Source organism: Idiotropiscis lumnitzeri, chromosome 17, assembly GCF_059441095.1.
Source record: "Idiotropiscis lumnitzeri isolate Australia: NSW breed Sydney's pygmy pipehorse chromosome 17, RoL_Ilum_1.0, whole genome shotgun sequence".
Taxonomy (NCBI): domain Eukaryota; kingdom Metazoa; phylum Chordata; class Actinopteri; order Syngnathiformes; family Syngnathidae; genus Idiotropiscis; species Idiotropiscis lumnitzeri.
The window spans coordinates 11,775,680-11,798,925 of record NC_142407.1 but is presented as its reverse complement, the minus strand read 5'-3'; the positions used below and the strand labels follow the sequence as shown (position 1 = coordinate 11,798,925).

The following is a 23,246-nucleotide window of genomic DNA, read 5'->3' as shown; positions in this document are numbered from 1 at the left end:
AAGTATTTTTAGACCAACAAAAATCAAACCAGCACTTTGTTTGTGTGCTTTAATGCATGCAACAGCTGCTGCAGTCAGCCACCAAATGATTGAGGTGACTGTGCCTGTGACTGACTGCTCGGCTATCGAGCTGAGCTGTCGCTGTTACCGACATAACTCACAATGCACTTTAGCAGCCGGGCAGACAGGCTGTTTATTCTTTTCAGTGTGTGACAGGCAAATCATTTCAAATGTGTGCCTTTTGACTCACTTTTATAGGCGGTTACATTTGTTGCCAGGAGCTTTTAGAAAGAAAAAAAAAAATGTTACATTTTGCAAACCAGAAGTGCTAAGTTGGCATCACTGAATTTAATGCAGTTCTTACCCCGAAGGGTAAAATAATGAATAATTGTATTGAGTGATGTATTACACGTTGCAGAAGTAATGCATATAATAAAAATTAGCCAAGGTCTACATTAATTTTTGTTTTTCAATCGGCGACATAAACACAAGTCAAACCGTGTAATCATTGAATCTAATTACTTTTCCTATAAATCAGCCTCAAGTGTAAATCATTTAAAATCCAGTGTATTACTGTGTAGTAACCACCTTCTGTAATCTGAAATATTTCTTTGTTCATATACCGTAAATCTTTCTGTATATTAATTTTATGACATGGCCAGTCCATGATTTAGTGATGTCGTTCATTATCAGAGTGTTTCTTGCTCGCTGGCAGGAGATCAAATTTTCATACTTAATAAGTGATCACTTTTCAAAATGTATGTACTGACTGAGTAAACCCACAAATGGGCCCCACGGAAACGACGGCTGTGGGAGCGTTATTGATCAGCATAATATGTGGTTGAAATGGACAGTCAACTGATTAAAAAAAAAAAAAAAAACTGACGTGGATCTATTTCCATGCAGATAATCTTATATTTACTCCTACTGTACCTAAAGCTTTCAGACATTCATTTTGAATCCTCTAGCTCGCTCCTCTCCAGTCCGGATGACAAATGCAGTCGTTGAGCAATGAGCTCATATTTATCAGGAAATGATGTTATCCAGTTGGATCATAAAGTGTAGTGGTGCCTCGAGGTCTACTTCTTTGAGAGCGATCAAATCCCAGAGGCATGAAGCAAATGCAAAATTTTGAGGTGGATGCACTTTGGGGCACAATCAGAAATATATTCTCGTGTTAAATATGAATTTGGCCTCGAATAAAAAAAAAAAAATGATGAGGTGCAGTGACAGAAAGCTGACCACTTGGGGGTTCAAGTTGACTATCATAAAAAGATAACCATAAAAAAAAAAAGGCAGGGAGTCTAAAAATTGACAGCCTCCTAAAGGATTTTATGACGTGTGTTCAGATTTGATGATGATCGTTTTCACTCTGGAAATGAAGACAATAAGGCATCTTAAATGATCTTAAATTACCAACATTTATTTCCATTTTTTACACATTAAACATGCATATCAATATATTGAAATTGACACCTCTAAGTAAATTATTCTGTAAATATGGCTTTACAATTTAAATCGATCAATAAATCACACTCGGGTCAACACAAGTTCATCTTTTGATATGGCACGTCATCTCAAACAACAAACCAGCTCAGTGATTGTGCTTATACTCAACGCAAAAGTGGACTTTTGCCCTGGACTGTGCTTTTTCTAAAAGTCATGTTAGCGGATGGTCACAGTGTCAGAATGATCGATGAAATAAATATGACGTTTATCACCCAACATTTGGCCAACTATGATCAAATGCCTTTGACTAATATGTCCACACGTACACACAAATGTAAACACGCTCAAATTGCAAACACAATTTCAAGCAGGCACTCTGCCCTCGGGGACCTATGTTATTCACTTCTTCTTCTTATTATTTTTTTTTATTTTTATTTGAACTGTGACTATACCAAACATGACACGGATGAAGAGCATTGCGAGATTACTGCTGAGATTCACATTACAGGAGCACATCAACACATTGTTGTTCAAACATTACCTACTGTACTTTAAATTAGATTTCCCCCCAAAAATTATTTGATGCGTGCAGGAAAAAAACAACCAAAAAAAACCCCACCAAATGTTCATCTATTACATGATTTGCAATGAATATTTTATGTAAAGCTCAAGTAATAATCACTGTCAACGCACACACGTTTTACAATTACGATTCCCTTGTCCAATGCGCTTGTTTTATTTTTTTTTATACAAATTTCATAGAAAGTTATATCATAAAAATGTAAAAACTCAAAGAACTGTCTATAAGAGGGGTGGGCAAACTTTTGGATTGGTGGGCCACAAAGGGTTGTAAAATTTGACAGACCAGGAGCAGATGAGATGGAGTGTTTTGGTAACATCCCCTCAATCGGAGAAAATTTAATTTTAAAAGCAAAACAAAAGCATTACAACAAAATATCTGTCTTTGACACACCAGAGTATTTAGAAAATAAAATATTAACAATGTTTGTTCATTTCATTTTTTTTCAAGTTTGGCGGGCCGGATTAAAACGTTTAATGGGCCGCATGTGGCCCCCGGGCCGTAGTTTGCCCACACCTCGTCTATAAACATAAAGATGACAGGAAGCAATAAGATAAGGTTATCTCGGGTAAATATGTTACGAGGAATGACTAGATTAACGGGAAGAAAAAACTAATTTTTGCAGAGAGATGATTGCCAAATCCTCTATGAAAATATTAAAAAAAAAAAAAAAAAACAACTCAAGAAAACACATTCTATAAAGTGTAAAAACCAACCGAGACGCCACATTTGGGCCATTCTTGCCGTCTCAGAAGCCGGGCACGTGGCAGTAGGCCTCCAACGAGGACAGCAGGATGTAGATGAACCACAGGGAGAGGAAGAGGAAGAAGGTGAGCAGCTTGGCTGTCCGTGGGCCTCCGAGCTCGCCGCCCGAAATGCTGGGACGGCGGCGGTAGAGCAGCACCAGCGCGCACACCAGCGCCATGATGGTGAAGAGGGTGACCGAGAAGGCCAGGGAGCCCGGCTGAACCTTGAAACTCTTGCCTCTGCTCTTCCAGTAAACTGAGGCGATGGTCCACGCCACCCCGATGCCGAGGAACACGTTGACCGCGTTGCTGCCCGTCACGTTCCCGATGGACGCGTCAGCATACTGGTCCTGTATTGCGGCCACTTTGCTCGCAAACGTGTCTGGAGCACAAGATAAGTTTTTTTTTAAGTCAACAACACAGCCGTTAATCGGAAGAAGAGGTTGGGCAGTCATCTGGGGGTTGCGCTACTCTTAGTGTAATCGTCAAGCAGCAGCCAATAAAAAAAGAGCCACCCGATGGCATTTCAGTAAGAACGTACTTTTGTTACCCGTGGGGTGTAAACATTGATGCCTGGCTGCCGCCTTGCACTGAACAAAAGATTAACGTGGCTAAATGTCCGAAATAGAACCAGTTGGGGTTCGTGTGCGCATTCTTGCTCTCGTCCGCCTGTAAAAGTGTAGAATCGATCGGCACGGTATTTTTGATTTTGTGGCGGTGATCACATCAGATCACGTTTGATGTCATTCAATCCAAACTATTTTGCAGAACGCTTTTCTACTTTCACAAGTTGAAGTGAACAAGAGTAGTCACGTGCGTTTGCATTTTGGTGGCGACCATTTTAGACAACAGAACTTACAATTCGAGCAATATGATCTCGCTTGCCTCCTAAAAAATAACAAGCCGAGCTCCAAAAGGAGGCGTGACAATTTGTCGTAAATCTCATCACAAAGAAAAAAAAAAAACATAAATCTCGACAGTCTTTTAGGGGGCGGGGCATTTTAGTACTGATGTCATTTTTACACGTAAAACTATTACATAAGTGCCAATGTTAACTTCATCCAAGTGTCTCTTTAAAGGGACATAGAATGGATTTTTTTTTTTTTGGAACACTTTTTAATTGCTTGGAAATTTGCACAAGCAAGTACATTTTATTTTGTCGTAAAAATGAGTCGTTAAGCAAGACTAAGCAACGCTGGGCTGTTTTTCAGCCAAAATGATGTATTACTAAATCATTTATTTCATAAATATTTAGAAATAATAGCACTGTGCTTATAATTGGCTTACATACCTCGCACAATCGTTTTATCACCGTATGAAATGTCAAAGACTCCAACACCAATTTAATTCTGAAAATATTGTTGGACCATTATAAAACAATGCACTATTATATAATCTGCAGCGCACTCTACTCGGAAGGCTGATGGCGCTTCTCTCCATCGCAGAGTTTTATAAAGCTCGCCCGCCCCCACATGGAAAAACAGCACATTGTGGCATAAGCAAAACCATTCCATTGACTTTAGTCAGCAGAACTGTGTGCAAATCCTGAGCGCTCAGCATTTGCTCTAATGTGCAATAAATAAAAAAAAAAACAATTGTGCGACACTCAAACACAAAGCAAGCATTCAAACAAGTCCATGTAAATATTTTTCTACTCATCATGACATTATTTACCACACGATTTAAATCTGCAATATTGTGAAACAAAGCTGCCAACAAAGTCCACTTACTTCGCAACAAGCTGTTTAAAACGTGGCTTTTAGCAGTTAATCGGCACGACTAGTTGAGTTTACTGTCAAACTAACCCTTTAGGCAACGGCTAATTAAACACAAACAGTGAAGCAACACATGTAGACAGACAATATTTATGTTCTGTCGAAAAAAACCCCGATTATTCTAGTCTGTTGTGTGTCTCTTTGTCTGTATTATAATGCCCCCTAGTGGTCATTGCAAGGCTATGAATGAATTAAATTCGTTGTACTTTGCACTAAAGCTCTTCAACTCACTTTCACAATTGTTCCTCGGCATATTGGCCCGAGTACAAAACAGCCTACCGGTGAATTTTTCAGCGAATAATAAATATGCGGGAGTTCACTGTTCCGCTAAAAGCGACGGGCAGACCAGACACGGTTTGAGACGCAATGACTCAGCACGGAGGAAAGTTCAAGTTAAAGTCCTCTTAAGATAGCGACTGAGGCAAAGGTCACACAGTTGTTCCCAAACAGCTGCTCCTGCCGTGGAGACAAAAACATCGGACGTAACAACAGTCGACACCCACCTGGGACAGACGTGCCCAGGGCCACGAAGACCACGGCGGTGACCGAGTCCTTCAGCCCGACAGTGCAGCCGAAATGAGAGGCCAGGTCCCCGGTCACGGCTGTCAGGACGCCAATTAACGAGATGGATACAAAGAAGCAGGCCCAGCCGTTCCAGTACTCAGTGGGCGGGACGAAAGCAAAAAGCACTTTCCAGAAAACCGTCAGGAAATGCATTATGTAATCAAAGCAGGAGGGCAGGCGCTCTTCGCCGCTTTCTTCCTCGTCGTCGTCACCTAGGCAAAGGTAGAAGATGCTGGAATTAAAACCTAAAACACACATAGGGACCATACTTGGTAGTTACACACGGGAAACCATACAAAACAAGTATTTTATCTCATTATGAGTTTGGGAAGGTGTGCCGGTGGGCGAAGGAATGATTCAGTGAGAGGGCATAGAATAAAAACAGGAAGTCTACTTTCTCTTTATAAACACTGCACACAAAGTTAGGTGAACTCAAGGAGAAAAATAGTGAAAAGAGCGTCATCAAATGTGCAAGATTTCGTTTTTTTTTTTTTTTTTAAAGCATTTCGGTTAGCTGCATGACTGCCGATTTAAAAGGTCATGAAATCCAAAAAATGCCACAAAGCGCTTTCCATATGTTGTAAAATAAATAGAACACAAACTTAAAGACATAAACACATATAAAATAGATACCAGAAGGACAGAAGAACAGCGACAGTCTAAAGTTGAGTTGAAAGCAAAAGAAAGATTATTTAAAAAAAAGAAAAACTTTCAGCGCCGCGCAAACATTGCCATAAATACTTCATGGCCATTAATTGTACAGGCGGACGAGAGCTGGCTAGTTCAGTTTTTAATGATGGGTCACATGCATTTTTAATCAACTGTCTGTCTGGGTTGGAAAAAAAAAAGACAGAAATGAACACGAAGCTGCAGAAGTGTTTGCTTGCAAAAGTATTTAAAAAAAAGTAACAAGAAGTCTGGGTCAGACGGGCGGAAAATAAAATGAACATCGTGGAGACTCCAAGCCATGATTTCTTTTTTAGCCTCACCACGATATGCCGGCAGCAATTTCTGCAACGAGAATAATATAATCCAATCCAACAATGCATATGTAAAAGCAGCATACGGCAATTTAAATACAATCAAATTACACTTCTTGCCCTTGCAAATGATTTTCTTTCACTTGAATTCTTTTCAAATTCATGGCAAAGTGGATGCTGGACACCCAGCAAAAAAATCAATTAAAAAAAAATAAAAAATACTAAGCTAGTGAGAAGCAGGTGGCAAACCAAATCAAGCCCACGGCAGTGTCGACCTTCCACCGGTTCGGTGACAGAGAAGTGACGTGATGAGACAGTTTTTAGGGTGTGCAAACTCACCTGCGCTGACAGTGACGGCACTAACAAACTGTTCCCTCCAGCTGCTGCTGCCCACAACCAAAGCTAAGTTGGTCTTTTTAATCAGTTTGTCCACCGTGCTCTGCAGACAAAAAAAGGGGCAAAGAGACATTTCAAACGACTACATTAGTATTGCAATACGGTGTTCCTAAAACTACCTCATGTCCACCTCGAGTAAAAACGAAACTAAATTGATTTAAGAAAAGCCTATTGCCTACTTTGCCCCCCCCTCCTGTGTCGAAAATATTCTTGAAATTAAAAAACATGACACGCCTTAAATGAAGACGCTGGAATGACAGTTTTGGTGTGGTCAAATTATTGAACATGGCGATGATAGCGTTCTCAAAGTAGGTTATTGCATCGAAGAAGATGGCAGATTTAATTTTCTACTTGTTTTTTTTTTTTAAATCCCAAAGCGCGTTTGCTTGACCCAACCCGTGCATCACATGAGACGGAGAGAGGTTCGAGTGATCTCATTTTGGGACAGCAAAAAAAAAAAAAACATAAACATATTCTCTCAGTATAATGCGATAAGTGTTCTGCACCAGTGGATGCGCTGAAAAAAAGTGAAATGACTGTCATTCACCTTAAGTGCTTTTTCACGTGAGCTTAATTGAAAATCGTGGTTTCCAGTTCAAAACTGTTCTCTTCACTTGGACTCAAAGCCAATCGTGTTTTGTGTTTTAGGTTTAGGTCACGCCATCAGATGATGATACGGTGCTCCCCGGATTGTCTTCTCATTTGTACAGGTACATATTTAGGAACTCATTGACTTTCCGCCTGCAGATAAAAACCTGACTCGTATGTCGGGTTATGTATTCGTAGTTATATACAAAACTAATTCGGCATTGTTTGTTGCTTTTCTTTGCTCCGTTCTTTTTTTCCAACTCAGTCTGTCCCCCCCCCCCGTGTTCCACCCGACTGCATTTCCAATAAATATCACAGCACAAACCACCACTGAGAGAGTATTATAAAGTCCCCTGTTGCAAAGAAAAATAGATCCAGCATAAAAAAAAAAAAAGTATGAAGATCCATCATTCTGCAAGGCCAGGCCGCTGTACAGGACAAGTTTAAAAAAAAAAAAAGAAAAAGTGAAAAAAAAAAGCATTCAAAATCAGTACAGCCTGATGAGTGGTTAACATGAGTGGCTCACAGTTTGAAGTTCTGGGTTCAAATCCCAAACTAAGCAAGGACGAACGTAATCAGGAAGAGAATGAGGACAAAGATGAGAGGAAAGGAATCAAGGGAAAAAAAAGAAAAAGAAAAGTGTCATTTGAGACAAACGAATACATTGAGCTGCATCCGGTCGAGCCAAAGTATGTTTTTTTCTTTTTAATTTCCTAGTGGTGATTGTTGAATTATATTCTTAATTCCGTGTTAGTGAGCGCATCATCTTCGCTAAGATATTACACCACAAATGGCAATCTATTAATTTGTTTTCTGTTTTGGGTCGATTTGGAGACGTTCAACCTTCACGCTCACACGCTCACTGTCACTGAGTGAAAATGGAACACACACTTGCAGTGTTGCCACCACAACACCAGCGATGGGCTTTTTTTCGCCTCAGGTGGCCACGCTTGTGTTTCAAAACAAAACCGATGAGTGTGATTATTCGTAGATGCCGTTAAAAATGCAAAATGAAAGAATTAGAATCATCCGTTCTTAATACAAGAATTAACGCATTTTATATGTACAAGTCAAATTTCTCATTTTGCAAATTGTATTATTCACAAAAAGTCCCATCATTCGTTCAAATCAGTCTTCTGCACTAAAAAAAAAAATCAAAACACAAAACAAAAAAAAAAGGGGGAAACAAGCCTTTTTTTTGTTGGCAAAGTAATCACATCATTCAATCAAAGTCATGGAAATTGGATGCTGCAGTTTCCTGCTCGGCATACAATATGCCGTTTAGAGAAAAGATCAATGAATGAGAGCAAAAAAAAAAAAAAAAACACACACAATCTGCCGTGCGTATTTTTCTATTGAGCCACCATCAAGTGGATTCTGCTGCCGGGTCGCGTCTTCTTTTTCTTTTATCAATTAACAATTGTATATAAATTTGATTTTGCCTTGACGCAAAAGGCTTCATTCATTGAAACACGTCGTCTGCTTCCCTCACCTTAAATTCATACGACTCCTCAATGACCACCTCCAAGCTTGTATGTTCTCCCAGACAAGGGCAGCCCATCTTCGCCACGTCTTCGGGCCCGACTGGCGTCTTGTTATCGTTGCTGTCTCCTGCACGGGGAGGACAAGCCGGTTACCTGGGTCGTCCCGCACACGGCTTGCTAAGCGCTAATGGTCCTATTTCGACTTGATCCGAAACAGAAAACGTGTCAATGTTGTTCTCACCGTGTCTCTGTCCCACTTCCAGCAAAATGGGCTCTTCCAAAATAATCGTAAAAGTCTTGTTCTTCTCATACTCCTCATCGTCGATGATCTTCACGTTTAGCAGCTTCCTGGAAGTACAAGGTCGAAAGATCGATGAATATGAGTCAAATCATTTGAGAAATCGCAACCATTTGACCAGAAGAAGACAAATGCATTTGTTGGCACGCTGCCGGAAAGAGGGGGCTTCTAAATGCCAGGTGTAACTTTCAAATCTAAATCCAAGCATTTGTAGTCAGAAGCGGTTGTAGCCAAGAGGCACACAACCCACACAATGAATCATGAAGAGCTCTTATACAGGATGTGAAGATAGCAGCTCGCCACTTGAGCAAAATGCCACGGAAAACCTTTGGCAATGTTGAAAAACGGCATTAAAAAAAATATATATATATACGACGCTGGCACCAACAAGGCCACTAATCTTTGCTGTGGAGAATCAATGTCGGCTGCATTAAAAAAAAAAAAAGGCTGTTGGAAATGACGTATGATGTATGACGTGCGATGATGTATGAGCCTATATTTGTTTGAGGATTTGTGACTAAAACTAATTCCAATGTGACTGTTTGGCAACCTTAAATCTTATTTCAGTAATGTTATGCAAAAACTGCTTTAAAAATGCAGAAAAAAACATTACATGACCCCGAGAGGCTCTTTAATTTTTTTTTTTTTTTTTTTTTTGCTTTGAGTTATTCCGCATGCACTTATATCATAAAATTCACATATTGCCTCATCACCAAAGCCAATAATCTTTTCAAAGATTTCTCGATCAAAAAATGTGGCTGAAAGGGAGTCGAAACCGCGTCTGTGGGCTGTGCAACTCGACCGTTGCGATCCGAGCATGGATATCGGAAATATGGATCACGTCGGCGTCGCCGATTGTGGAGAAGCAGTAAATAAAATGAGGAGATGAAGACCAACAACCACAAAATTTTCAGATCAAGCAGCAATTCTTCAACCCCTTTCAAGTCTATAATCCCATTCAACCCCGGAACTTGACAAGTCCCGGCGTTCCCTCAAAATGAAAGATTCCTGGTGAATGTCTCTCCCTTGTGGGTCACCACAGTACAACATTTTCTTTTCTGTCCCGCAAACCCGACATTTTTGAAGGCCTGTAAAAGTGTGTGTGTGTGTGTGTGTGTGTGAAGACGCACGGGGGACATCCCAATAATGTCAACTATCCCTAGCAATACATCAAATGAAAACATGCGACCGTATTTACTACCATTGACGGCTAAACACGTCAAAGATCCATTTTTTTTTTTTTTAAAAACACATCAATTTGAATCTTTTCCAAATCAGAATTTTTTCTAAATCTGACCCGCTGTTTTTCTTTTCACCAGCATTCAAGTGGAAATAAATTGAAACAGCAGACTTACACACACACTCACACAACTGAAGCTCATTATTTTGCGATCTGTGGAAAGTGCCTTTTAAGGCAAACTAAAACAAATCCGAAAGACTTCTCCTGGTACATAGCTGCTTGAATCTTCATTCGCAAAGCTGCACCGTCAAACTATGACTGACATAGCGTATTTTTTTTTTCCAAGTTTTTCCTTCTGCAGTCTTTCTCGCTCTCTCTTTTTTCACCTCCCTAATGATATGTGGGTGGTTGTCTATTTCTGTCTACACATATACGCCCAGGATGCAGCAATATGCAGGAAGTGCCTTTTTGCTCACAGAAGAAAAAGCAGATTTATTTTAAACAAGAATGACATGCCAGGGGAATGTCATGCCGGTAGGAGAAAAGAGCCCGCAGGCAACCGTAAGAACTCGGGTACATTATGTTGAGGAACAAAGTGAATGTTACTCAGTGGCCAAATATTTGTAGGAGACGGGAATGTGCATAAGCAGCATTTGTCATCCGGTGTGAATGGACGGTGTTTACTCATTTGCGTAATAAGACGAACAGGAAGTAACTGTTGACGATCATTTCCATATCAAAGAGTCACACAAGCAAGAGAAGAATGTTGAAAATGAAGCGAAATCAAGACGGTAGCTTCATTTAATATCTCTTAAGAAAGCGTTCCGATAAATACACAAAGACAGAAGTTCAAGAGCAAACTTGAGTATAAATCGTAAAACGACGATGAAAAGATGCATAAGTAACTACCATGATTTCAGAACTCATCAGAGTGATTCAAATCCCAACTCGTCCAGTCCACAATAATTATTACATTTTAAAACGTCAACTTGCCTGACAGTGTGTGTTGCATTCGATGTGATTAGCAGTGATTCAAATTTGCTTCATGAACCAGTTGTAGTATTTTTGGACGCCTGTAGATGGCGCTCTCTGTTCAACATTGGGCTGAAAGCACACGTACTTGCCATTTTTTAAACCCTTTATTTAAATCAACAGTGCCATCTAGAGGACTCAAAAATACAACAACCGGTCCACGAAGCAAAATTGAAGCTTCATTTTCCCATCACTAGTGATTAGATGGCACTTAATGTTGTGAGCAGTCAGCGTATGCGATTCTCATCCCCGCATACAAACTAAAAGCTAAAATGCTGAAACGATTCCTTGAATACTAAAATTGGTGATAAATTCAAGTTGCGTTCAGGGTGTCACCGAGAGCTGACATGAGCGTTATGGATGACGCCACTCAATTTTACTCGGCTTCGAGTTCTGTGTGTGTGTGCAGGTCGCCGTGAACTCTCATTACAGAAGCTCTTGTCAGATCCCATCGAGACAGGAAGGCTTCTACTTACCGAGCGGCGCTTCCAACCGGATTTGATTTGAAACAATTTTACCAATAAGTACACAATTGGCTTGGGTCATCGTGTTTGGTCAAAAACGCAAATTCATTTCGCCCCATTTTAGGTTTCCACATTCTTTCTCGAGAACCCTTAGAGAAAAAAAAAAAAGATCAAAAAGATAAATGCGCTACTTGATGTGACCGTGAATGAAGACGACTTGCATCTGTTGAAGATGAGCAACATGCCGAATCTCTCAAAGGGATCAAGAGAGTGCGTCGGTGCTGAAAATGAACACTAAAGCGCCGCGGAAGCACCGTGAAGAAATAGCTTTGTCATATCCACGGGCAATATTAGGATCTTGACACATTTGGGAGTTAGCTGGGAAATCAATCAGTCAGAGTACAACGAAACTGAGATGGAGGCCACTGGGCGAGAAACTCAACTGTTTGAGTTCAGCCTGACTTTTTTATTTTTTTATTTTTTCCTATACCTGAGTAAAGCAGCTTGAAAGTTTTACAGCCATTTGCTTGTTGTACTTAATTATTCGTTTGGTAATCCTTCAGGGAGCTCATTAACTTTTTTTTTTTCCATGTTCATGTTGACGAAACAAGTCCTTGAAAACAACATTAGCACGATACGTGCTTTGTCTCTCGTGCATGAATTCCCGCCATGTTATATAATATTCGGAGATATGTGCTTTGAGCAACAATGAGGACATAATAGTTTGCACATCACAGTTTATTGGGGTACGACGGATCCCCCGCCACCCCCACAAAAAAAAAAAAAATTGCATAACTGAAGATGCTAAATTGTTTGGAGCAACCTCTCTAATCACCTGACCTGGTGCCTTTTATTTATTTATTTATTTATTTAATTATTTTTATACTCTTTGTCCCGAGATGAAGGGGACCATCAAGTGGACCAGTTTTGAAGACAGGATCAATTGTCGTGGATTCCTCAAAGAATCCTTCCCAGGGTGCATGAAGTTGGAGCCGTCAATCAATCTTTTGTGAGTCCTGGAACTTTTCTGACACATCTTGTCCATATAAATGTGTGAATGTTTTCCATCAGAGCTGAACCGAAACATGTTTTTTTTTTTAGCAAAATTTTTGAAATGTGTTAGCATTACCCAACCATGACTGTATAGCGTGCTGCTTTTATCCACATGGAAGTTCAAAATGTCATTGATTGGAAACAATATTAAGCGTGAGGAGTTAAGAACGCCGCCTATTGATTTACCTTTTTCCAGAAGTGTTCCCCTTCCGCTCGCAGCGCTTTTATTTTAGCTTATGTAACTGCCCCTGTTATCCACTTTCGCCTCAACTGGTGTGTTGCGGCACACATACTGAGGCGCTAACAAAAACAGATGCACAAAAGAAAGCGGCACATAAGCATCACAGGCACCGTAAAAGGCTTCAAATAAGCCCCAAACAAAGAACATTTCTCTTGTCAGCTTGTTTATTTTAGCTCCGAGGCTTGTCTGTACATCTTCAACGACTTGCTCCACTGCAGAATTTTGATTTCTCATTCGACGAGATTTGAAACGATTTTTTGTGACAAACGATTACAAGTATGTCTTTTTCTGTATCACCAATCGTGAACTTTAACAACGGTAACACATACGGACAGGCGCAAGATCTTATCCTGGAGTCCTAGGGGAACCTGCACGTTGACAGAAACACTCGGATGGGTGACAGCATTCAGCTGTGATTGAACGATGAACGTTATTAGCAGCCAGTGCAGCAGGGAGGAAAAGGAGGACTCGTTCACACTTTGGCCACCTTATTAGGTACACTTGTCTCGGGACTTTTACAAAGCAAGCTTAAATATTTGTCAAATGCAAAAAAAACAAACAAATCAGTGGCTGCCATCAAGCGTCCTAATCACTAAAAAGGGGGTCCGGTTAAATCCGGACTTGATTAATTTAATTATCTCTATCCCATGGCAACCGAACGTAATAAAGACCTTTAAGGTCTCGACACACCAATCCGACGTCGGAAAGTGGGTACATGGCGTCTGTCGGTGCAGTGCGCAACGTTGTTGTTGGGGCGTCTGAGGGGCATGTTCGGCCAATTCAACGACGCAAAAGGTCACACACATATAGAAAGAAGCTGAAAGCAAAGATTGACTGAGTTCAATCTGCATGTTTCAAGAGGAGAGACTGAACACTTTGAACTAAAAAGATATGATAAAAGATTCAGGCCGACTGGCGCTTCCGCATAGCTTGAAGCAGGAACACAATTTGATCTTGTTAAAAGATTCAGGTCTGAGTGCAAAACTTTGGCATGCGCTGTGGTAAATGCGTTTATTTCATCCACATGTACTTGGAAAGCAGGATGAAGCCGAGCACGTTGACGCAAACAGACTTTTCAATTTGGACTCAGAGGCCGAGGGGGGGATATGTTGTTCACGTGCGCTTCCCGTTATGCTCTTATTTAAATGTGTGAGCATAGGTTGAGTTTTTTTGTTGTTGTTCTACGGTGGGTTCATTGATAAAGAAAGTACCAATTTCTGGACTATAAAGCGCATTCGCATATAAGCCGCAGCAATAAATAGATAAATAAATAAATAAACAAATAAATGAATTAATTATTTAATTTAAAAACATAAATAAAAATAAAAATAAAAATAAAAATAAAAATAAAAATAAAATGAAATGAAATAAAATAAAAATGTAAAATAAAATAAAATGAAATGAAATAAAATAAAATAAAATAAAATAAAAGCCGCACCAGACTTTAAGCCACAGTTTTCTATGTTGAAAAAAATGAGTTGTTTGCTGCATCTACAAAACAATTTTGTACTGTGAATGCACAATAAAGGTACATCAACAGATTGTTAAAACACTGCAACAAATTTGCTAATCAGAACAGACCCAAGAGAAAAAAAAATCGAGATTTATTTAGCATATTTTTTTAACTATAGAGCGCCCCCTACTGGTGAAAGAAAAATCCACAGAAAAACCACCATTGTATTAACCCCATAGTTCAAAATATTTAAAAAAAAAGTAGCCGTTTATAGCCCGGAAAATATGGTAAGACTCCAAAGAAAACCTGCTGTGGTGCTGCTTACCAGTAATAATCTGATGAACAGTAAGTATTTTCTCTGGCCACCAACGCAAACACAAGCAGCTTGCAACCTCCCAATTTCACTTTGTTGTACTCTATTGGCTCATTAACCACAGCTCATGTAGTTGTCTGCATTATGTGAAGATCATTAGGGACTCCATGAACCTCTCTCAACTTCCTGTAATTGCACTGGATGCAAAAAAAAAAATTTCCAGTACCCCCTTGGAGCAACATTTCGTTAATAGCATTCTCGACACAGAAACCGCATTTCATTTCCAAACGGGAAAGCATTGAAAAATGCAAAAAAAATTCAATTCCACCAGCAATGTGAGGCAAGGAGACAAACGGGGAGATGTGAGTTCTCTGTGCATTCACCTGCCTTTTTTTTTTTTTTTTCCCTCCCTGGGCGCGCTCAGCCGACCCACACAATACTCCCACTCACGAACCCTGCAATCCTGCTCGCACAGACGCATTTATTCGACACGTTTTATTCAGTGTTCCTCCCCGTGTCGAAATGCTACTCGTGCTGTAAATCAGTTGGCATTCTTTGAAGTCACCGACGACTTCACATCTGCTTTAATCAGCTCCTTAAATTTGCTGATGGGAATGAGCACGCAATCGTTCTTTTAATCGCTGGTTCCTTTGTCCTGTTTTGTTTTAATCTCACCACATTGGGCGGGGGTTGCACAACTTCATAAGTCGACATCACGCTCTAAACGTCACTGCGGAACAGTAAAGTCGACTAGTCGACTAATCGACTAGTCTGCGTTAACTCCTACTCGATTTGACCGTTAACAAACATCTCAAAAGGATTTTCGTATCACATCTGCACTCTCGTCTTCTTCTCCACGTCAGCGATTATCTGCCTCACACTGATATCCTCTCATCCTCCCACAACATCTCTGTGAACGAGCTAAGCTTCTCAGAGCCAACACGCCGATGTTTGATGAAGAGACGTGAAGGAAAAAAAGGGATTCAAGATTGAGAAAGTTGGAGTCATTCACATTGTCGCTGAGTGGGAACCGAACCAGCATCAACGACGAGGAGGAAAACAATCAAATCGATTTTCTCACTCACATGGTCTCGTCGTTCTGAAACTCCAGCTTGCCAGACACTTCCTCGTAGTCCTCGCCAGCTTTGGCGGTGCCCTCGACCGTGTGGTAAGGCACCGCGACTTTGCCCCTCGCGCCGGACGTCCGGTGAACTTTGACCTGCATGTTTCCGACGCTCTCGCTGACCCTGGTGGACTTGCTCTCGAACGTAAAGATGCCGGCGTGGTCATCGTCGTAGATGGTCACCGTGGCGGTGTGGGCGCTACCCAGCGCGGCTTTCGGCGGGATGTGGGAGGACATGCCCGCCATGCTGTTGCTGGAGGAGATAGAACGCGGTTCCAGGATGGAGACCTCCGCGCGGTGAACGATGCGAGGGTTGCTCAGACGCACGTAGAAGTGCTCATCTTCTTCGAAAATGTCATCGTCGATCACGCCCACGGTGAATTCTTTTGTGGTCTCGCCGGGCTTGAAAACCAAAGTGCCCTCAGCGAACTCATAATCGGATCCCGCATTGGCGGTACCATCCTCTGTGCGGTAGTCAACCTATTTGGGGGGGAGGGAATATGGGCATTGATTGACATTTTAGCGGCTGGAGTCATAATCAAGCTTGCGATTTCAAATTCGACGTGGTTTCTCACCTTCACTGTGCAGCCGGCCTCGCCGCCATGCCGGCTGACGGAGAGCTTTAAGGAGCCGCAGTTCTCAAAGCACTGGTAGTGGGACGGGTCAAACTGCAGGTAGATGGTGTTGGGGTCCTCTTCTTGGCCGCTGGCCTCATGACAGCTCACCACTTTCCGGGCTTGGTCGGCCGCGTGCTTTTTCAGGATGTTACCGGCGCCGATCATCATCCGCGTGGCTTGGATGCGGTAGAAGGCTCGACTCTTCTGTTGTTGGACCAACACTTGGTAGTTGGCCATCTCGATGAGCTGCTCCATATCCTTCTCGGGATGCCGCTGCTTCAGCTCTTTTAGGGTGCGAGCCATCTCCCGTCTCGCTTCCTCTTCTTGGTCCTGCTCCGCACTCATCCCGCCACCTTCTTCCACCCCCTCCAGCATCCCATCCAGAGCCTCTTTGGGGTGCGTGTGGGAGTTGACTCCCTGCCCGTCCATCTCCAAGTCCATTTTGGTGAACATGGCGTCCCCTTCGGATTCGATGATAATGCCGCGATTCTTGTCCGCCCGGTAGCGTTTATTGACGTACTTGTAGAACAGCAAGCGGCGGTCCGCGATCCAAGCTTGAAGCACACAGAGCGGGAAGAAGAGAAAAGTGAGGACTGCCTCCCAAACTTCCACCTCGCCGGGGGTGAAAACGGACAGGATGAGGTACAGCCAGATGTAAGCGAAAATGCTCCAGGCGCCAGTGACGAAAAACACCCTCAGGTGCTTGATCCTGCGCGTCTCGTTTTCCGGCACCACGTAGACGCAGATGGCTATGATGATGAACATGTTGAAAGCGGCGCTCCCCACGATGGTGCTCGGTCCCAGCGTTCCGGATTCAAAATTATGGCCTACCACCTCAATGACGGACAAAAGGATTTCCGGCGCCGATGAGCCCAAAGCCATCAAGGTCAAGTTGGACACGGTCTCGTTCCAAATGCGCACAGTTGTCGTGGTCGTCTCACCGTTGGGCTTCTTGATGGTGATCTCTTTTTCCTGAGAGGTGATGACCTCAATGGACGACATGAAGCGGTCGGCGATGATGGACATGCCCAGGAACATGTATATGAGAGCTGCAAAGTAAACGATGGCTCGAGCCACCTTATCGCCCACCACAGGGTTTTGCGGATTCCACATGGGCAGCACCACCCCATCGGAGCAGTTCTCTTCACTGGTGCAGTTGCCCGGTGGGCCGACAGGATTGTCGTGGCCGGAACTGCCTTGGGACACGTGCGTGACTCCGGGGAGCAGCAGCAGCAGGACTGAGACGTATACGTAAGGGGTGAACGATGGCGTCCGCCTTTGCAGAAACATGGTTCTGCGACAAAGTTTGTTCGTCTTCGCGTTCCGAGTTGTTTTTTTTTGTTTTTTTTGTTAAGAGGAACCTCTGTAAGAAGATAAAAGGGGAAAAAAAGTTGAATTTGTACGGAAAATGAACAAAATGTTTCCCGTAGCTTATCTGATGAACAAACGTTAAGCCCTTTTTGGCTTTAAGCTTGTTCATTTCTTTCTTTGTCATTTCAGCATTCCAAGGAAATTGCAACACGAGGACAAAGTGCCGTTCCTGAAATAACAGAGGCACTCATGCTCTTTTGTATGCAAATGAGGTGGGATCCAATAGCTTGGCAGCGTTGCAAACCAGAAATATTGGCACCTACTAATCGTTGAGTCACCGGTGTTGGCCTGGCCCACTCCCACACATCCTGAATAATGTGGTCATTTTGTGCGAAAGCAGCGCTGGAAATGTTAACCTTTGCACTTGCAATACGAAGAGGAAAAGTGACTCGGGCCGTAATGTAATGTTGAGCGAGTTAGATGGGATGCCAAAAATAAAGCCTGGTAAAAATAAGCGAGAAAAGTGTGTCTGTGATTGTGAACAAGCTTCTTGGATATTTTCCATTGGGATGAGAATACGAGGGATTTAATAAAGAGCAGTGTGGTTGTGAATATTCTAGATTCCGGTTCTCTGTGAGGGGAAAGCGTGTTGCTAGTCTGTTTTTTTTTTTTTTGCTAACTTTTGTTGACAGCCGAATTGTGGCGACGCATTATTTATTTTATTTATTTTTGCTGTACGACAATAAAGTGTAATTGCACCTCCACTCCAGTAGTTGGCAGTAGCGCTCTCCTGGTCCTTTGTGCCCAGCAAGTATTAAGGCTACGGTGTAGGTTTGTTTTGCAACAAAAATGTTCTTATTTATAGTAGCGGCGGAGAGTGGGTGGCGGTGGGGGGCGCAAGTGATTTACTTCTTGCTACAGGGGTCGTAAACAAAAAATAATTGAGAAGCACTGGACGAGAGAAAGGTGTGCTCGACCATTTGAATTCTTCCAAAGGTGACATGCAGTAAAATGTAATCGGAGATGCTTTTTCTTTTAAAAATTTTTTTTTTTACGACTACATTTCTGTGTCTCCCCTTTTTGGAAACAGTTAACATTGCCACTGTTTTGTCTAAGCCCATCGGAGAGGGGCTGTAGCCTACTTTAAGCGATTTACTGTGCCACGCTTTTTAAAATATAAATACACCACTGAATGAGATCATTTCAGCCTTGAGATACCTTGGGGAAATAAACTTCGAACAGAAGAATAAAATGTACTAGATTAGGTGATGGGAAAAAAAAGTATTTCAGGCTTTCATAGCGGTTCGGGGCGTCCGCAAATGCACGTCTTCGCCAAAGCCATTTAAAGTACATCCGAGGAGAACGTATTCACGATGTATTTCTTTGCGGCATAATGGCCATTTGAACAGCTTGAGTGAATAATTCAGACTAGAGAGCCAATGGAACCCAGAGGTTCCACATCAGCATCAATATGAACGCGGAGAGAAAACAGCACACGGGGGGGGGGGTGTAATCTGATGTGCCTGATCAAAATTTTAAGACCGTCTCAAAAATAGGTTGCCTGCCTACAGCAGAGAGGATATGACAATGTTTAAGCTACGCCACGTGCTCTCATTGACATGCAGCAGGGAAACGCTTGCGATCGCCACGCTGACCCGCGGGCTCACGTTTCGACACGTCTGTCACATTTCAAGGTGAAGCTGAACGGAATGGTCGCTTTTCCTGTGACACCTCCCAAAAAAAAAGAAAGAAAAAAAAAAGACAACAGACGGATTGCATTTCGTGCAAGCGCAACGACATCATCGCCATCACACTGTTGCTCAGATGGTGGCTCACATCAGCACCACGGACAGCAACTCTGACAAACGCTTGACTCTCTTGCCTGGGGACGACTTCCAAGCGTTTCATCTCTACTTTTAGAAAAGCCCATACAGTCGATTTAATGCTTCAAAGGCTTTAAAATTAACCATCCTGAAGAAGACGCAATAATGGATGCTCCTTTTTAGAGAGGAACTCAGCGCTGCCAATTTAAGGAATGGATTTCTGGTAATACGCTAAATATAATCGTATGAAATTGAATGCAATTTCTTGTGCGCAAATGTTGAGTGGGTGGTGTTTCTATGGAAATAGCAAGCTCGCAAACTGGTGGGATTACGAGAGACGAGATGCTTCTCATGTTTGCGCAATGGCTCACCTTTGCCATTAACAGGTAGCAAGAAGACAACGAGGCGGACCACAGTGACGTATTATTCGAGGTGTTCACTCGTTTCCATGAATTATCACATTGCTTGGATTTTTTTTTAGCAACTCTAGAATCTTGTCCAAAGAGCACACTGGAAAACTGCCAGAACAAAACAATTTATCCTTGCTCTGCTGGGATTTATTCACCCGGCAAGCGAAATATAAAGGGGAAAGAAATTGCGTTTAAAGAATGGATTAATTCTGATTTCTATGAAAAAAATGTTTTTGGCTATTATGAATGATTAAATGCATAAATAGGTCATATCTAAATAAATACAACAATTAAGCAAATTCCAACGATGCAAAACATACCAAATCCAGCCGTTATTTGACACTTTATCCCTATTGGGCAAATACAGGAAGTTGACATTTTGAAACATGAATTGCCTCTATTTAACATCCCAAGAGACAATTTTTACTCACCTTGCAACAGTTGTTGAGTGATCTTGGTGTTTGAAGTTGAAAGCTTCAGAAGTGGAACGTATTTTGCATTTCTCTCTGCAGGAGAGAAACAAAAAAGGTTTGAATGTCTTGAGTTTCATCACCACCACAAGGTTGCTTGTGTGGGTGCTTTAAGATGATAAAAAAAAAAATTAGATAGATCTTACAGGTAGGAAGGAGACCGTTGAGAAAACAAAGGGGAAATCTAATTAAGAGAACATTGACGATGCAGGTTTTGGGGGGGGGGGGGGTCGGTTATTAGCAATAGGCTGTGCGTGAGGGACTAATTGACGGCTTCATTTGATGCGCACAGCGCAGCAGCGCCACATGTGCTCACAGAAAGCCCCCAAATCTCAAAGGAGCCTGGTTATTGGGCTCCGTGTCTGCAGAGGAGACAGCCGAAGTGGCGTCCACACAGCAAGCTGCTCGCAGCTTGTGTTGGAATTCATTTGACATCAAACTTGAAACCTGCGGATTACTTCTCCTTGATGCTCCACAACCATGAAACATCCCACAAATGTTTTCCTTTCAAGAACAAATAACAGGAAAAAAAAAAAACCCGATCACACCGCGTTCATTCACCCGCAGCCCGATTGTTGGTGCGTAAAATATGACCGACTCTCTTCTCTTGAGTCTCCGCGGAATGAGTCACAAATCCCGACTAAAGTGCCGATTTCTAAAAGCTCGCAATGGTGTTTTTAATCCCACAAATGCACAGAGAGTGGTTTAAAAAAAAAAAAAAAAAAAAAGAAGAAGAAGAGGGGAAAATCCCGGGTAGCGCAAAAGAGCCAGGCTGCGGTGCACATGAGAAAAGGCGTGAATGGATGGATGGTGATGGACCGACAACTGCACATCACGAGGAGCAGGGCAAAGATGGATAACGAGCGAGGTGATGGTGGCGCTAGGAAAAGAAAAGAGTGAGTGTGTGCGTGTGTGCGTGTGGTGTGATGCCGAAAATAAAAATAAATAAATAAATAAATAAATGCAAGTGTGGAGTCTTACTCTTGCGGTGGGCAGCGCTGGCAAGAGAGGCGAGCAGAGGAGCGAGAAAAGAGGAGAAGCAGTAACACTGCAGTGGAGACAAGGGAGGAGACGCCACACGCTCGATTTGGACCTTCTGACTGCGCATCAAGAGTCCACAGCCAACGACTCTTTTACTCCGGTTTGTTTGACATCATCCCTCATCTCTCGCGGCGGCTCCCGTCACCTGTTGTTGTCTAAGAGGAGAAACGACACACTCGCTGGCCACTTCATTAGGAACACCTGGACTGTCTCAGCCCCCTTAAAAAGCCGCATGCAAAAGTCTGCCTTTACAAAAAAAAAAGAAAGAAAAAGAATTACGCGAACCGACACTGTCACACGCACGCAGAGGTCGTGGGTTGCAGTGGTGTAAAATTGCACTGCAACGAGGAGCCTCCTGAGACCTTCTTAATGAATTGATCCTTCTCATATTGGTCAATGAGGAAGCAGAATTATTAGAAACAATTATCAGAATGATGCAATGCAATCTAACACCACTGCAAACAACAGCAATCAAATACTCAATGCGCACATACTTTAGAGTATTTATCTACAATAATATAAATAAATAATAAAGTGGTTCTGGACTTCAGATGTGGATATGTTTTTAATCATAGGAGAGTCTATATGTATTGTAATCTGTAATTTCAATTTATTAGTCCAAATTTATATTTCTGCCAGATAAATCATCCATTGGGAAATTTGCTAAGCTTGCAAATTTAGTGCATCGTGGTGGAATAACGTGCATCGCAGGCTTTTATCTCATGTTCCAAAAACGTGCTTGTTTGGTTTTTGAAGATTCAATTGTCCATAAATATGAATGGTATGTTGCCTATATGCAATTGAATAAAAAACGACTCCAAGGTGTCAAGAGAAGTTGATAGCCGCAAGCTCACCTCAATGACTTTATGAGGACGAGCACGTTAGTCAATGATGAATGCATAAAACGACGCCATGAGAGTCTTTGTAAATCATAAACAGTAAAGATTTAAAGGCATCAGTCGGCCAACAGTCCTTAACAATAAGTGTGGGTTCATTATTTGGCACGTCTCATTGTGTGGTTGCTAGCAGCTGTTCCCTTTAAGGAAGGTGGTGACAACGCCGGGACACACACGCACACACACCCCCACACACATTTCCCTTTTTGCCATTGTGTCATTACCAGGCCATTAGGATACAGAGTGCACTCACATAACAATTAGACGTGCGCAATCCAATTTAATCTAATACTAAGATCTGTATCCAGATGTTAATTTAGTCATTTTTATTTTTGTACTTTGCTTCTGCGATTTCAAGATTGATGCTGCATCACATTTGGAGCCGATCCCAGCTCATTTGGAGCGAGAGGTGGGATACACCCAAGGACTGGTCATCAATCAATCACAGAGCACACAAGATTAGATCATTAGAAACTATTAAATATTGCAAATGTGTCAGATGGATGATCGAACGCCACATGTGGGTGGAGTGGAATACCTCCGAGCTTGTGTTGACACTCCCGTTTGTTGCTTAACGGAGCAAAGAACATAATGAATACGGGCCCAAAAGGGCAGCAGGTCACGAGATGTTTAATTGATTTTTTCTGTCGCATATAGATGACGCTTGTCACATCATATAGTTCCCTCGGGATGGGTACATTTATCGTTGCAATATCCCTCTAAATGCTTCAATTCATTGCTCAATTCACAAAGCAATGCTTTCAGTACCACCGAAGCGGCGCCACTGGGGTTACTTGGTTTTCTGTCTGGCTTGGGGTGGAGTTTTCCATCACAACTCGGTGCAGATTGTCATCAGAAGATGTTTTTTGTATATACATGGAATCATGAAGGCAAACTCGAAAGCTGTCGCCCCCAAAAAGGAATTTTGAACTGGCGGTGAGTCATTTGCTAATCAGTCC

General features: G+C 42.1%; 1 protein-coding gene and 1 long non-coding RNA gene across 3 annotated transcripts; one reads left to right on the top strand and one right to left on the bottom strand.

The window, feature by feature from the left end:
- Positions 1–1,402: 1,402 nt before the first annotated feature.
- On the bottom strand, positions 1,403–21,707 carry slc8a4a (solute carrier family 8 member 4a). 2 transcript variants are annotated; one of them, XM_088279344.1, is made up of 9 exons: positions 21,332–21,707; positions 20,312–20,386; positions 16,295–17,699; positions 15,682–16,199; positions 8,804–8,910; positions 8,571–8,689; positions 6,434–6,533; positions 5,054–5,326; positions 1,403–3,157 (listed from the first exon to the last, which is right to left on the bottom strand). In XM_088279344.1, the coding sequence occupies exons 3-9, from the start codon at positions 17,624–17,626 to the stop codon at positions 2,778–2,780; spliced, it is 2,829 nt and encodes a 942-aa protein (XP_088135470.1). In that variant the 5' UTR covers positions 17,627–17,699; positions 20,312–20,386; positions 21,332–21,707; the 3' UTR covers positions 1,403–2,777. The 2 variants fall into 2 exon arrangements, with proteins under 2 accessions (XP_088135470.1, XP_088135471.1); XM_088279345.1 differs by lacking the exon at positions 21,332–21,707 and adding an exon at positions 20,497–21,272.
- Positions 7,136–18,155, top strand: LOC148320273 (uncharacterized). Its single transcript, XR_015839583.1, has 3 exons — positions 7,136–7,200; positions 12,436–12,545; positions 17,837–18,155. It is a non-coding gene; the product is annotated as an uncharacterized LOC148320273 (long non-coding RNA).
- Positions 21,708–23,246: the final 1,539 nt, after the last annotated feature.